Source organism: Penicillium verrucosum (assembly GCF_028828655.1).
Source record: "Penicillium verrucosum strain IBT 35672 chromosome Unknown utg000004l_segment0_segment0, whole genome shotgun sequence".
NCBI classification, from domain to species: domain Eukaryota; kingdom Fungi; phylum Ascomycota; class Eurotiomycetes; order Eurotiales; family Aspergillaceae; genus Penicillium; species Penicillium verrucosum.
The window spans coordinates 2,803,282-2,818,116 of NW_026643213.1; the positions used below are offsets into that span (position 1 = coordinate 2,803,282).

At 49.9% G+C, this 14,835-nt stretch overlaps 6 protein-coding genes across 6 annotated transcripts; 4 read left to right on the top strand and 2 right to left on the bottom strand.

Moving 5' to 3' along the window:
* Positions 1 to 440: 440 nt before the first annotated feature.
* Positions 441 to 1,829, bottom strand: ppmA (type 2C protein phosphatase PTC7; the record flags this gene model as incomplete). The annotated part of the gene is made up of 1 exon (XM_057223124.1): positions 441 to 1,829. One exon carries the CDS (start codon positions 1,827 to 1,829, stop codon positions 441 to 443), a length of 1,389 nt encoding a protein of 462 aa, XP_057070345.1.
* A 575-nt stretch (positions 1,830 to 2,404) lies between these two features.
* On the top strand, positions 2,405 to 4,014 carry N7516_010406 (putative pre-mRNA splicing factor; the record flags this gene model as incomplete). Its single annotated transcript, XM_057223125.1, has 2 exons — positions 2,405 to 2,484; positions 2,568 to 4,014. The coding sequence occupies 2 exons, from the start codon at positions 2,405 to 2,407 to the stop codon at positions 4,012 to 4,014; spliced, it is 1,527 nt and encodes a 508-aa protein (XP_057070346.1).
* Positions 4,015 to 4,470: 456 nt separating this feature from the next.
* On the top strand, positions 4,471 to 5,121 carry N7516_010407 (J-type chaperone JAC1; the record flags this gene model as incomplete). Its single annotated transcript, XM_057223126.1, has 1 exon — positions 4,471 to 5,121. One exon carries the CDS (start codon positions 4,471 to 4,473, stop codon positions 5,119 to 5,121), a length of 651 nt encoding a protein of 216 aa, XP_057070347.1.
* A 1,001-nt stretch (positions 5,122 to 6,122) lies between these two features.
* Positions 6,123 to 7,948, top strand: N7516_010408 (uncharacterized protein; the record flags this gene model as incomplete). The annotated part of the gene is made up of 2 exons (XM_057223127.1): positions 6,123 to 6,145; positions 6,238 to 7,948. 2 exons carry the CDS (start codon positions 6,123 to 6,125, stop codon positions 7,946 to 7,948), a joined length of 1,734 nt encoding a protein of 577 aa, XP_057070348.1.
* Positions 7,949 to 10,148: 2,200 nt separating this feature from the next.
* N7516_010409 (tellurite-resistance/dicarboxylate transporter family protein) lies at positions 10,149 to 12,046 on the top strand (the record flags this gene model as incomplete). Its single annotated transcript, XM_057223128.1, has 2 exons — positions 10,149 to 11,341; positions 11,923 to 12,046. 2 exons carry the CDS (start codon positions 10,149 to 10,151, stop codon positions 12,044 to 12,046), a joined length of 1,317 nt encoding a protein of 438 aa, XP_057070349.1.
* Positions 12,047 to 13,617: 1,571 nt separating this feature from the next.
* Positions 13,618 to 14,826, bottom strand: N7516_010410 (RNA 3'-terminal phosphate cyclase/enolpyruvate transferase alpha/beta; the record flags this gene model as incomplete). The annotated part of the gene is made up of 3 exons (XM_057223129.1): positions 13,618 to 13,936; positions 13,986 to 14,739; positions 14,802 to 14,826. 3 exons carry the CDS (start codon positions 14,824 to 14,826, stop codon positions 13,618 to 13,620), a joined length of 1,098 nt encoding a protein of 365 aa, XP_057070350.1.
* Between the last annotated feature and the right edge of the window lie 9 nt (positions 14,827 to 14,835).

Consider the following 14,835-nt stretch of genomic DNA (forward strand, 5'->3'; position numbering starts at 1 on the left):
ATTGGGCCCAGAGTATCGGAGGGAATGTTGTTCTATGACATGAAAATGAACAGAAAGGTCTCCAGGGGTACGTAATGGAGAGGCTATGTCTTCTTCACTAGTTACATGTATTGAGTGAGCTCTTGAATACAAGGATCCATAATGGCTGTTCATTAAATCAGTAAATAGTAGATCGTAGAACGTAAAGACTCCGTGGAAAGCTGAATTCCATGCAATTGGGGTTATCTCTATAAAATGTCTATTTGAATGTAGTCAACGTATCGACGGGGGAAGCATAAAATGCTTATATGCCCAGCTCTTTGCAAAAAATCAAAAATCCCCACGCCTTCTATATATATATATATATATGGATATATGGATGCAGTTATATACATCATGCTCCTCGAACCCAAATGAAAAAAAAAAAAAAGAAAATACAGTATGACGCCGGTCCAAATCACTCATGTCTCACTCGCAGTGATGCTATCTTCGACAGCGATGACGACCACAACGCAGATATCATCAACTTTTCCACCGCGGTAATAGTCACCGGGATGGTAGCGCTGAGCTTCCTTAGCAAAGGGCCCATCGCGGCGATAGTCGACACTAGCAATTTTCGCCTCGCCAGCGATTGTGGCCGCAAGAACAGACTGCAGCGTGACTCCATCCTCAGGTCCAGACTCAGTATTAGCCGGGTCCTTGGAAAGCGGCGAGCCCGACGGAGTGGGAAGAGCACCAGCCAATCCACCTGGCGCAGCCAGCGCACGCAAGTTCTCGGAGACCCCAACGCCAGATTCCGTAGCCGTCCAGGCGCCAGTCATCACCATACGGCTCGTGATGAGCTTGAGGATATCCTGATTATTGAGATTATCAAAAACGCCATCGGTGGCAATAACGAGCACATCTCCATGCTGCATCTGCACATTTGTGACCGACGCATCACGGGGGAAATCCTCCAAAAACGCCCCACCAAAGACAGAAGCCTGGGCGCGCATACGCGGCGGGATCACACTAAGCTGGTATGGGGTATTGAAACCATGCGTCTGGGGAACCGAGTAATGATGCACCGCCGCCCTCCTCAACAACACCGAGCCCGAATCACCCAAATTGGCCAATTCAACCCGACCATCCGGCAGCGCGACGCCAACAGATGCCGTACTCCCACCCGCGCGGATGTTCGGATCCGCCACGACCTGATCGTACCCAGTCTGTATGAGGTATTTCGAGCGCAAGCGCTCGGCAGGCTCATGCCAGGTCTGTGCGGTATGCGCCATGTAATTGCACAATCCATGGGAGAAGTCTGCCGGATCGACGCGGGATTCCGTCCAGCCTCCTACACCGTCTGCGACGCCGAAGGCGACCGCTTCGGCGTTTGTATCTTGGTGGTCTGAGATGCGGTTTCCGATGCGGGTTACGAAGAAGGCATCTTCGCCTGAGTCTGGGCGGTTACGACGACGGCTGACGGAGTTCTTGTCCCTTGAGACACCTAGGGCGTCTGCTGTTGGGTCGAAGTTGTATGCATTTTTGATGGGGTGGAAGCGGCGGCCTTTTCCGGAGGAGGAGACGGCGACGCGGTAGGAGAGGTTTAAGGGCGAGGGCTTTTCGAAGTTGGTTGTTGGGGTTGTGTGGAAGGCCCGGCGGGAGGGTTGGCGGGTTACATACAGGCTTGGACGGGTGTCTGGTCTGATTCTTGCAACATGGGAGGACAAGCGAACATGTTGGGATTTGAACAGGGAGGGTGTATATGTGCTCGGATTGGTGGAGATTGAATAGACGCCATCTCGAGCGATGGCTTGTAGGCTACTGCAGGCGGAACTGCAGGCTCTACAGGAAACACTTGGCGGGATCATCTCAGGTTTGGGGGGTATATATGAGTTCCCTCGGTGGAGTATGGGGCCTCCTATTTGAGAGTGAGAGGAACAAGAAGAGAGGAAATAAGAGATATAAAGAAAGAATTCAAAAGCCCCAAAGCCCTAAAAGCCCCAAAAAAATCCAGGAGCTGAGTGAATCTCAACGGATAAGACAAGTACCCGCCCTTATCGTCCGACCGCCTGGCGTCATTGATTTTTTCGTGGATACCAGATTTCTCAGGCAGAAATTGTTAAGTTGTATGGGGTTGGACTTGGTCTAGGAAGACTATATATATAGAGAGAGAGAATGAGTTCAAATACCGTTCTCACAATTAGTTGGAATTCAAATCTACAAATTTATACAATTCAATCAGACCTGCACTCTGTATGCTCTTCAACGCGTTACCGCCAAAGTCTATCAATTATTCTGCCGCCCGCAACATCTTCTCTCCCGCCAACCTTTTTCTCTTCCCCACGAGATACCCCCAATTCTTTTCTTTTACCCAAGCGTGAATCTTTATTAATCTGCTTTTTGAGCTACTGGAGAAGCACAAGCTTCTAAGTTACCCAAGACGATGCATCCGGCGCGACAAGCTTATGTCGAGGAGACGGAAGACACAGACATGGGGGGCATCAGCTATGCCGATCTTCGTACGTCGTTCTCAAACAGCTTTTATTTGAAGCCTACTAATAAAGTTATAGCTACGGACCAAGACTATGATATGCCCACTACCGCAGGGGGATCCCAACCGAGCGGGCCTCCGCCATTCTATCGCAATTCGAACGGAAACGGAGAGCAGCAGCGATGGTGGTTCCAACAGATGACACACGAGTGCGCGAACGACTACGAGAGCTCGGGGAACCCATTACGCTATTCGGCGAAGGACCATCAGAGCGACGCGATCGTCTGCGTGAACTGTTGACCGACATGGCGGAGAAACAAGGCGGAGGCGAGATAGAAATGGAAGAAGCCGAGGAGGAAGGGGAACAACAAGAAGAATTCTTCACAGAGGGCGGGAACAATTTACTCGAGGCGCGGAAAGATATTGCGCGCTATTCTTTACCACGCGCGAAGGCTCGTGTGGCCCGGCTTAAGGACGAATCAACAATTACACTTCGGACGCATGTCAAGCATCGCAAAGCCGTCAAGGAGAAGCTACAAGGATTTGATCTTTACGGGTCTCAGATTGCTGGCGATCGTCCGGTTAGCATTTGTCGATTCGCGCCGGATGGACAGACAATCGCTGCTGGAAACTGGACCGGTGGGATTAAATTGCTCAGCGTACCCAATCTGGAAGAAAAAGCGAGTTTCAAGGCGCATACGGATCGAGTGGGTGGTTTGTCGTGGTTCCCCGGTGCCACTCTCCCCAGCTCGAATGTCTCACCCTCAACTGTCAATTTGATCTCTGGGGGTGGCGAAGGAAATCTCAACCTCTGGGCACTTGACCAAGAAAAGCCGCTGGCTACGTTAACTGGTCACTCGGGCCGTGTATGCCGTACCGAGTTCCACCCTTCGGGGCGATATGCAGCATCGGCATCCTTCGACAGCTCATGGCGGCTATGGGATGTTGAAACGGCAACCGAGCTTCTCCTACAAGAAGGCCATTCGCGAGAGGTCTATACAGTGGCGTTCAACAACGATGGCTCTCTTGTGGCTAGTGGTGGATTCGACAGCATCGGACGTATCTGGGATCTGCGGACAGGACGCAACGTGATGATTCTCGACGGCCACATTCGCGAGATCTACGGTATGGACTGGGGCGTTGATGGTCACCGGGTACTATCTGGTTCCGGTGATGGCTGGGTCAAATGCTGGGACTTGCGACAGATGAAGGAGACGGGTGGAATTGGTGCGCATAAGAGCGTGGTATCCGATCTCCGCTGGTATAAGGGTGTAGAGTCTGCGTCATTCTTGCCTTCCACGGATGGCGGGATGGAAATTGATGGCGCTCCACCAGCGGCCGATAAAGCAGCGGAGGCGCCCTCGCCCAAGAAATCCGGCACATTCTTTGTGAGCAGTGGATTTGATAAGAGTGTCAACATTTTTAGTGCGGATGACTGGTCCCTCGTGAAGTCGCTGAGCGGCCACTCGGGCAACGTTCTCAGCACGGATATCAGTGACGATGCGAAGTGGATTGCTAGCTGCGGTCACGATCGTACTGTGAAGCTTTGGGGGATTGAATGATTCACGTTTATACGTTGGCTCTTCAACTATCTGTCTTGTGCCTCTTAATTGGAAATGGGATACAATTCAAAGAACAAGGTGTAATTCGCTGAATACATATATGTAAGATGTGTCAAGTATCCAGGTTGATATCCTCGTAGTCCGTTCCTGTATAGTTAGTGGTCACGTGGCAAATGCGGGGATGACGTAAAGCGGTATGTCGAGGGCTTTTTGTCAACTTCGAACTGATTGCTCTTCTCTGGACCTTGACCATAAACATACTACATAGTCATGGCTTTCCGTCCACAGAGAATTGCACAGCATCTCTGTCGCACAGCAACCCCACGGCCACTCTCACGACCAACCAACTCGCTATCAAACTCAAGCCAAGATGCATGCATGCTCTGCCGATATCGCCAGCCAGCACGAGGACTCACAACCCTCCCAACACGTCGATCTCTCATAACCCAGACACCCATGACACAGCGCCGCTCTGCCTCAACAGGAACCACTACACCAACAGAATCAAGGGAACCCACCCTCGCCGGTGCACCGGACATCACCAACCACTACACGATCTTCCCTCAAACCGTACCAGCCGGCCCACCACCAGGTTCGACATTCGCAATCTCCACCAGCGATCTCCGCCGCGAATTCCTCCAATTGCAGGGCCTGGTCCACCCAGACAAATACCCCAATGGAGCGGAGAAGCAACTTGCCGAGGGTCTCTCGGCGCGGATCAACGAAGCGTACCGGACACTTCTGGACCCGCTGCAGCGAGCACAGTACATTCTACGGGAATGGCATGGGATTGACGTGACGGCGGAAGACGCGTCGACTAAGCATGCGCTTGATTCGGAGACGCTGATGGAAGTTATGGAGGTGCAGGAGACTATTGAAGAGGTCGGGGCTTCTGCTGATGCGGAGGTGCAGATCAATGCGCTTAAGAAGGATAATGATGGGAGGGTTGTTGAGTGTGTGGAGAGACTTGGGGAGGCTTTTGAGAAGGGAGATTTGGAGGCTGCGAGGAAGGAATGTATTCGATTACGGTTTTGGTATAGTGTTGGGGAAGGGTTGAGGGAGTGGGAGCCTGGGAATACGGAGATTCGGTTGATGCATAGTAGTTGATTGGTTTTATTTTTGTATATTATTGGATGTTTTGTTTTGGATATACTATTTAGATAGACTACTCTACTCTTTTACATATGACATTCTAGAGAATATTGGATGTATGAAGGATCTGATTCGTGATATATATGTATACTAAAGGTGCCAATTATAGTCGTGGATTTGGTGCTTTTTTTCCCAATAGGACAGTCGATTAAGCTTGTTTATAGGAAAAGAGGGGCCAGGAATATATTCAACCTGTCGTAGGCCTTATGTATCCATAAATATATTCTGTAGAATGTGTTGTTGCTAATATCCAACCTCGGTATAAATCAGGTACCTTGTTAGGGCATCGTTGTCACCATTGACCGCTAATCTCGCAAACATCCAAGACAAATTAAATGAAAATAAAATAAAATCAAAAATAAATCAAAAATAAGTGAAGCTTCAAATCCCAAATGGAGCTCTCAGGAACAAACCAACCAGTGAGGCCACAGATTGGGTTCTCTCGAGGCTGGGGATTGGGCACAAACCTGCTGACGCCAACGTCACCCGACAATTGGACAGTTCAGGACACCAAGTATGACTAGCTGTTCTGTATGGCTGCTCTCTATAGTTCTTCTGCGTTGTTGTTTTTTGTTCTCGGTGAGAGCGGCATTTTATTCAAATGGTTCAAATGAACAGGTGGTGGGTGGTTATTGGTATTGGGGTGGTTTAACAAACCAGACATCGACAGAATAGTGTAGGGCGAGCAGACCACGACAACATCAAAATCTCTTTTGGCCCCATTTCGCATATCCATTTCGCATATCCTTATAGAGTCATCAGGTCTAGCGTTAGTATAATGGGTCCTGGAAATGCTTCCCCCATCACAGCTGCACACGTTGCAGACTACTACCTTTGCCCAAGAAGGCTTCCTGCACCTTGGGAATTGGAGGTAAAAAATATTTAATGAGGACTATCCTGCATGTTAGAACGTAGATTAATTTCATTTCATCCCTTCTGTAGGAGGTCAATTGTCCATGGAGTCTCCCAATTTTAGCAGGTAAGCCCATCTCAGTGTGACTCAAGTCTATACAACATTGTATGACTTCGAGTATACACACCGTGAGCAGACCGCTAATTCAACATCTTCAGTATCATCCATTCACCGCCATTCACCTTCCTTGTCGGCCCACGACATACGAAGCTGACAATCCAGTCGGGACTCGCCGAACATGTCTCCAAACCACTCCATAATCTTATGAACGGTCCGACCAGGGAATCAAAACACCGAATCGCCGTTCTGGAAGAGGATGATGTTGAAACATTCGTCGCATTCTGCGAGTATGCATATACCGGTGATTATAACGTCCCTCGTCCCGAGCGGGAGGTCCAGGAAGAACACAAGGTTGGGGTAGTCGAGAGCTCGCCGAGTACCGCCACCTGGAGAGGGAATTACCGGACTGGTTCAATGTCGTCGACTGTGCCACCCCCGGCTCCGTCGCCGCCTCCGCAGTTTCGACATCGGGGACAAGCAGCGTACCAGTCTGCGCCTGAGCCCGAGCCGCCAGTGCCTCAGCCCGTGTCTGAGCCTGCGCCTGCGCCCATCGAGGCCAAGGAACCGGTTACTCCAACCTTTGCGCCAGAGCCTGAGGTCGAGTCAGCTCCCGTCAAGGTAACCGAGCCGGAGCCGGAGCCGGAGTCAGAGACATACCACGAAGCGGAGACTGCCCCAGAGCCACCAGTCGAGGCAGTGTCTCCCGGCGATGAATGGGCGGTTCCGACCGAAGAACCTGCGACACAGGAAGCAGAAGAACCCAAGGGAAACAAGAAGAAGGCAAAGAAAGGGAAGAAGGGCAAAAAGCAAGTAGAGGCTGTCGAAGAGGAACTTCCCGCACCAGCCGAACCTGTCAGCCTTACGCCGCCATCGACACCACCTCCAGAAGATGCCGCCGAGCCTGTCCCAGAGCCAGCAGCAGAGCCCGTTGAAGAATGGGCTACGGCAGAGCCTGCACCAGAACCAGGACCAGAACCGACTGAGAAGTGGGAACAGCCAACTGAAGAACCTGCACCTGCACCTGAAGTTGAAGCAGCACCTGCATCCCAAGAGCCTGCGCCCGCGACTGTAGAAGAACAACCACCTGCCCCGGAAGGACCGATGGAAGATTCTTGGACTCAGGACCGAAGTGAAGGCACCAGCATTATCCAGGCACAGCGCCAACGACCAATGCTCGACATGTCATTTGCCAATCAGCAGGCCACCTCACCCTGCGAGCCGGGCCTCAACCTATGGGACGAGTTTATCTCCCTACAATACGACGAGCCAACAACCTCCAAACCCACCCCGGTCGAGACGCCCAGCAGCGAACTCCCCTACATCACTTTCCACGCAAAGGTCTATGTCTTCGCCACACGGTACTTAATCCCGGCTCTGGCCCAGCTCTGTCTCCGAAAGCTGCACCGCGACCTACTCCGACTGTCATCGACGGACTTCGAGACCGCCGATCTGAGCGAGTCCCAAATTCTAGACGGCTTGGCAGCCACCAAGGCGCGGATGGTGTTGGAGCTGGTACACTACGCCTACACCAAGACGGCCCGACTAGAACCGATCTCGCCGACGTCCGCGACACAGCTTCGGGAGAACCAGCTACGACGACTGGTGGTTCACTATGCGGCGTGCAACGTGAAGGAATTGGCACGATATCATTCGACGGAGGATTCGGCCTCGGCGACACCTTCTTTGCGGCCGGTGGATACCAAGACGGAACGAATTGAGACTTCTACTACCACATCCCCTAAGAGTCTCCGTGCCTTGTTGGATTTGACGACGGAGCTGGCCTCTGATCTTGTCTACCGCATGATGTGAGTGGATGGTGAAATGTGATTGGGTCTGGGATGGGAGTTGCCCAGAATTTTTGGTGTGTTTGTGGGTTTCTGCATAAATTTGAGAGAGATGATTTCATGCGTTGCTGCCCTGAAGATTGTTTCCATGTTTCGAAGGCTTCTGGCGTTTTGTTGCATTTTTGCATTTTCTGCATAATTTGAATTTGATATTTTCGAGGTGCATTGCATTATCTTCCTTTTTGTTCTGCATGATCTTGGCTTCTTTTTTTTTTTTTTTTTTTTTTTTTCCTTTCTCTTTTCTTTTGAATGAAGTGATTTTTATATTGTCCATCCATGGTTGTGTATGTAAGGCTCCGGGGTGATCAGTGGGATCCCAAGTTGATGAATCCATAGACTCAGACTCCATAGACTCCATAGAATCGATAAAATCGATAGAAATCCATAAACTGAGAACTCCATCGACTCGACTCCATAAACCGATAACTCCACTCCATAAGAGCCAGACCCGATAAAAGTGGATTTCGGATGATATCGTTTCATGAGTTTCATGAGTTTCATCACATAATCCTCAGGGCAAGGCTGGGCATCTTGGCGAAAAGATAAGCCAACTAATTCACCAATGACAATCCTAAGAATCCCTTGAGATGATCGACTGATCGACAAAGGTCCATATCAGAATTGGATTCTTGGCGGGAATGGTGTCAATAGCGTTGTTTTGACGAGGCTGTGTGAAGATAAGAGAAAAGAGAAGAGAGAAAAGAGAAAAAGAAGGTCAGGGGGAAAGAAAATGCCAAGAAATTCCGAGTACGTCAACGTTCCGAACTCCACAACTTCGTAGGGTCAACTTTCCAACTTCTCTCCTTGATCTTCACCACTACGTGTACATAACTAACTAGTTAATGTACTCTGCATACATGGATATTCAAATCGTTCAACATATCTATGTGGTGCATACACGCAATGGTGTTACCTAGTGATTCCTCGTGTTCAATCTTCATCTCTTCCCTCTTCTACACTCTGCACTCTTCATAGCCCTTCACAGCCACCGAACTAAAGCTTGGCAGCGGTCCGTCAACGATGTGTAGATCATCGGTTCTTGGCATTTGGTGTTCAGGCACGTTGGACGCGCATTGGAATTCCCGGTTTAGACTTTTCTATACCTCCTATACCTCCTAGGTATATCCTCCGTACCCTATCGGAAGACTTCGGCGTGAAACAAAAAGGAAATCACCGTCGGGCCGAGTGGAATTCGGGTTTTGAGATTTCATCATCTGAGTAACAGGTCTCTGATTTAAAATGAAATGATGTTGAACTGACACAATCCAGTTATAGATTGTCAATCAGCCTTGTACTCGTTTTACCCTCACCAGGTTCCAGGTTATATCGATTGTGCAGAGAAATGGCCAAAAAAACAGGCACTACGCCCCAATGATCTATCTCTACATGTTCTTGGCAGAGTCCCAAGCCCTTAACTTTGACAACTCCCCCTAGGCATCGAAGTTTTTTTTTTCTTTTCTTGTATATGGGTCTAACCTGGCCAGATCCGCAGTGGATCACAGTGTTTCCGGTACCCCTAGAGGAACTAACCGCCACCCCCCTGATGCAGACTGTATGATGAATCGTCCGAGCCCAATATCCTGGGCCGATCTATTCTTATAGATTTCTTTTAGTTCGAATTATGGAGTCGAACATGTCCGATTGAGACCGCTGGTAGGTCCGTTCCAAAGGACTCCATTGCCCTGACTGCCTTGACTGCCGTGTTCTAGTTACGGAGTACGTTGTATAGAATCCCTTTCCGGTTTCTGATCTTTTGATTTTGATTTTATTTTAGAAAAAAAAAAAGTATAGCCTTGGGAACTTCTTGGCTGATCTTCAGGGAATTATGAAATTATGGAATTATAGAATTGATATATATGCCCTATAATACTCTTGGAATTAGTATATTATACTTAACATCTCCTCTCTCGCTCCTTCTCATCCTTCTCATCCACACTTCATTGCATTCACTAGCATATTCCCATCATTTCAATTACTTCAATTCCTTTTAATTTGACTTGACTGGACTAGACTTTGCTTTTCTATTGCTTCTATGATCCATATTGGTCTATTGTGTCTTGAATACATTCAAATCCACTCTATACTCCTTTCTTCTATGTTCCAACCTTAGGGCTTCATCTATACATTACAACATTACATCAAATCATCCCAATTCTATATACACAATGTCCAATCCAATTCTACTAGGGGCCTACCCTAATCACAGTCAAGAGCTTTATCCTCCATCTGCACCAGCATCCTCTCACTCCGACATACCGTTCATAAACTCAGAGAAATGCGAGAAGCAATACCCACTGAGCTTCCGTGATCGTCTCCGCCATTTCACATGGGCATGGTATACCCTCACCATGAGCGCCGGAGGCCTAGCCCTCCTCATCGCAAACCAGCCGAACAAATTCAAAGGCTACCGCGAGATCGGCCTAGCCATCTACCTCTTCAACCTCGTCCTCTTCGCTCTCGTCTGTTCTCTCATGGCAGCACGCTTCATACTCCATGGCGGAGCCCTCAACTCCCTCCGCCACGAACGTGAAGGCCTCTTCTTCCCAACCTTCTGGCTCTCCGTCGCAACCATGATCACCGGTCTGGATAAGTACTTCGGCGACAACCCTGCCCCATCCTTCACAACAACCCTCGAAGTCCTCTTCTGGATATACTGCTTCTGCACCTTCACCGTCGCCGTCGTACAATACTCCTTCGTTTTCACCTCGCACACCTACCGCCTCCAGACAATGATGCCCTCCTGGATCCTACCAGCCTTCCCAATCATGCTGAGCGGAACAATCGCTTCAGTCATCGCCTCCCGTCAGCCCGAACGCGCAGCAATCCCCATCGTCACCGCCGGAATGACCTTCCAAGGCCTGGGCTTCTGCATCTCGTTCATGATGTACTCACACTACATCGGCCGGTTGATGGAGAGCGGACTTCCGTGTCGGGAACACCGACCCGCGATGTTCATCTGCGTCGGACCTCCCGCCTTCACGGCACTTGCTCTGGTGGGTATGGCGCAGGGACTTCCCGAGACATTCAGTGTGATGGGGAGTGAGGATACGGCGGCTGATGGACGGATGGTGGAGATACTGGCGTTGGCAGCGGGCGCGTTCCTGTGGGCGCTGAGCTTTTGGTTCTTTTGTGTTGCTGCTATTGCGGTTATTCGGTCGCCGCCGACGAACTTCCATCTTAGCTGGTGGGCCATGGTTTTCCCTAATACGGGATTCACTATTGCTACCATTACGCTTGGGAATGCGTTTGACAGTGCCGCCATCAAGGGTGTTGGCTCTGCGATGACTATCTGCATTGTTTGCATGTTCATCTATGTCTTTGTCAATCACTGTCTTGCTGTCTATCGTCAGGATATTATGTATCCTGGTAGGGATGAGGATTCCTCGGATTGAGATGCTCTTCCTCTTCCCACTGAGTGATTCTTGTCTCTCGTACTCTTTTTCTTTTCTTTTCTTTTCTTTTCTTTCTTCTTTCTTGTTACTTTTGGCATTTTCTCAGCTTCTTGCACAGCCTTTTTTAGCCTTCATCTTCCATTGCAACACTTCTGTCATCTCTCATTGTTGTCTTTTTTTTCATTCTGATTTTGATCTTCATGTTGATACCTGCTGTTTCATTTCAAAAGCGTTCAAGCACTCTGTCTTTCATTCTGGTCCTGTCAGAAATCTTCTGCATCTCTGGCGTCTCATATCTTGTCTGATCTTACATTTCCTTTAAATTCCTTAGCGTCTACATGTCAATAGAATTAGAACGTGAACAAATCATTTCATTGCAATCATTCCATAACTACCTAGTAATAATAAAAGAACAAAACAAAAACAAAAGACCAACCCTTTGTGGACAAGGACAGAGTTCAAGAACCAAAACAAAAAGACAAGTCATGCGACCATGAAAGCCCTAGTTACCTGGAAGTCATACGGAGAACATTACACTGCACTACAGAGGAAACGAATCAAACCAGAAACAAGATATATTGAAAAGGCTCGTCTTGGCTTCATCCCGAAGGATTACTGGACCCCAGCACCACGATGAGGTGCGAGCCAACGCTGGGGAAATGGCAGGATAAATGGTAGAAGACGTTGCAGAACAAACATGACGACGAAGTCCCTCTCTTCACTTCCCAGCCGGCACCAGGTTGCCCCAGGACCGGTGAGCAGAAGGCGGGGGATAAATGGTAAACAAGAGAACCGTAAGATGGAAAGTGTAAGATGGAAGATGAAGTGAAGATGATGAACGAATGAAGATGAATAAATGTTAGAAGTTGCATTCCAACATGGTGACGACGTCCCTCTCTTCACTTCCCAGTCGGCACCAGGTTGCCCCAGGACCGGTGGGCAGAAGGCGGGGGATAAATGGTGAACAAGAGAACCGTAAGATGGAAAGTGTACGGCGGAAAGTGTAAGATGGAAGATGGAAGATGAAGGATGAATAAATGTTAAAAGACGTTGCATTCCGACATGACGACGAAGTCCCTCTCTTCACTTCCCAGTCGGCACCAGGTTGCCCCGGGACTGGTGGGCAGAAGGCGGGGAATAAATGTGGAAGATGGATGAGTGAGAAGTCATGACGATGGGATGGGAAGGCAAGATGTAAACAGACGTCAGACATAAACAAATGTCAGAAAGATGTCATAGATGGCAGGCTCGTCTTGGCTTCACCCCGAAGGGTTACTGGACCCCAGCACCACGATGAGGTGCGAGCCGTCGCTGGGGAAATGGCATATAGATGGCGAGATAAATGTTAGAAGACGTTGCATTCCAGCATGGTGACGAAGTCCCTCTCTTCACTTCCCAGACGGCACCAGGTTGCCCCGGGACCGGTGAGCAGAAGGCGGGGGATAAATGGTAAACAAGCAAACCGTAAGATGGAAGGTGTAAGATGGAAGATGAAGATGAATAAATGGTAGAAGACGTTGCATTCCAACATGGCGACGACGTCCCTCTCTTCACTTCCCAGTCGGCACCAGGTTGCCCCGGGACCGGTGAGCAGAAGGCGGGGGATAAATGGTGAACAAGAGAACCGTAAGATGAAATGTAAGATCGAAAGTGGGATAGGGGAGGGAGGGGGTGCATAAGGATTGAAGGATGAAGGACAGGGGAAAAAGAAGAAGAGTTGGGGAGATGAAGAAGAGAAGAGGAAAACAGGGGGGAGGGGGGTATTTATGAAAGCAGAAACAAAGTTTTACCTGATCACCCGGGCAATGTGTACATGTATGTCACCATTATGTCAATGTGTACACAGAAGTAGAAGAAGTAGAAGTAGAAGTAGAAGAGAAGACAATGATATTGAATCCTATGTAAGAGATTGTCACCTTGCTCTAGCAAGTTCGGTTTGGGTATCATGATGACAGGAAAAAGCAGTCTTTTGCCGCACATGGCTTCGTCGCGGTGGAACGATAGGTCGAGTTCATGCTCGACATTCAGGCCTTGAAACGTCTTGAGCTTCTTGGAGCTGACGCGCACTGGACAGACGGCCAGAAGCCCGCGACGCCGACGGTATCTGATGGACTACCACGTGGCCCCGTCTGCTGGGAAGGAGTGAACTGCTGAGGCGAGACTTCCGGAAGTTCTTTTGGCGAAGACGGCCCTCAGAGTGGTGGTAGACTTGGGATGAAGTGCGAAAGCCGTCCACAGCAGCTTAAGCAACCTTTCTGCCGACGTTACCGATTCCACGGCCGACAACGCTGACAATCACATCTCCATCTCCATTGTCAGGTGCGTCACGGATACCCCAGCCGGGGGCACCGAACTTGGACAGATCACGAGCGAGCTGGACAACGTTGGGGTCAGCAATAACATCTCGGCCAACCTGCAGCCGTCCAACATCCTCCGAACCCATGGTCATGAGAGTAAACATGGTCGTGGCAGCTGCAGGAGCCACACAGCCTCCCTTGGCAACTGTCTCCAGAAGCTGGAATGCACACTGCTTTCCAACTTCCTCGGGGGGCTTGACCACCCTGTGGCGGAGAGGCCACATCAGCTGAGAAGAGGCAACCTGTGGAAGACTCTGCCACCAAGGACAACCCAAATCCAAGGCCGATCTTCTTCTTTGCCTGGGGGTTGGTCTTATCCGGAGCTGGTACCAAAGGCGCAGACGCAACGTCGGAGAAGATATAAGTATCTGGGCTAAGTGGGTTGAGGATACCACGGGCGGTCTCAATCATGCGAGCGTTGTTCGAGCCAGACACACCAACGGAGTATACAACACCACGGATGCGCTTGATGCGGCCCGCGTTCATCAAGTGCAGAGTCTTCGGCAGACGGACCTGGTGGCCAAACACGAGCTGCACTTCACCACCACCACCCCTGCCGGTGGGACCGGTGTTCGAGCGTCTCAGGATACGGAGCTCGATGTTGTTGAAGATGCCGAATTGTTTATACAGAGGGAGGATCGCAGTACGAACGCTGTCGACGGACATATCTCCAGTCTGAGTCGACGAGGTGATGACACCGGGTCCTGTGAAGAGCACCTTCATGGGTGCTTTGGCGAAGGGGGCCAGTAGACAGAGCGGGATCAGGAAGTAACTGAGGCCGCGGTTACAGTTTGACGGAATCTCGTAGGTGATCATGCCGCTGCTGGCTCCAGTACCGGCCGTGCTGCCGGTGACCAAACCCGGCTTGTAGACAAGCACGGTACCCGTGTATGAGATCTCCATTTGAGAGCCATTGGTGATTGCATCTAGGAGGCGGAGGAAAGAAATTTCATGAGGCGCAAGACCCGGATTCGTGGGCGACGAGGAACGAATTTGCGAAATATGGACTGTGCGGCCGGTGAGGGTGGACAAGACCAAGCGATATACCAGATTGTGATGGGATGTAAACCGAAGGGGGGTTGAGAGGTGGCCATTTTGTGTGG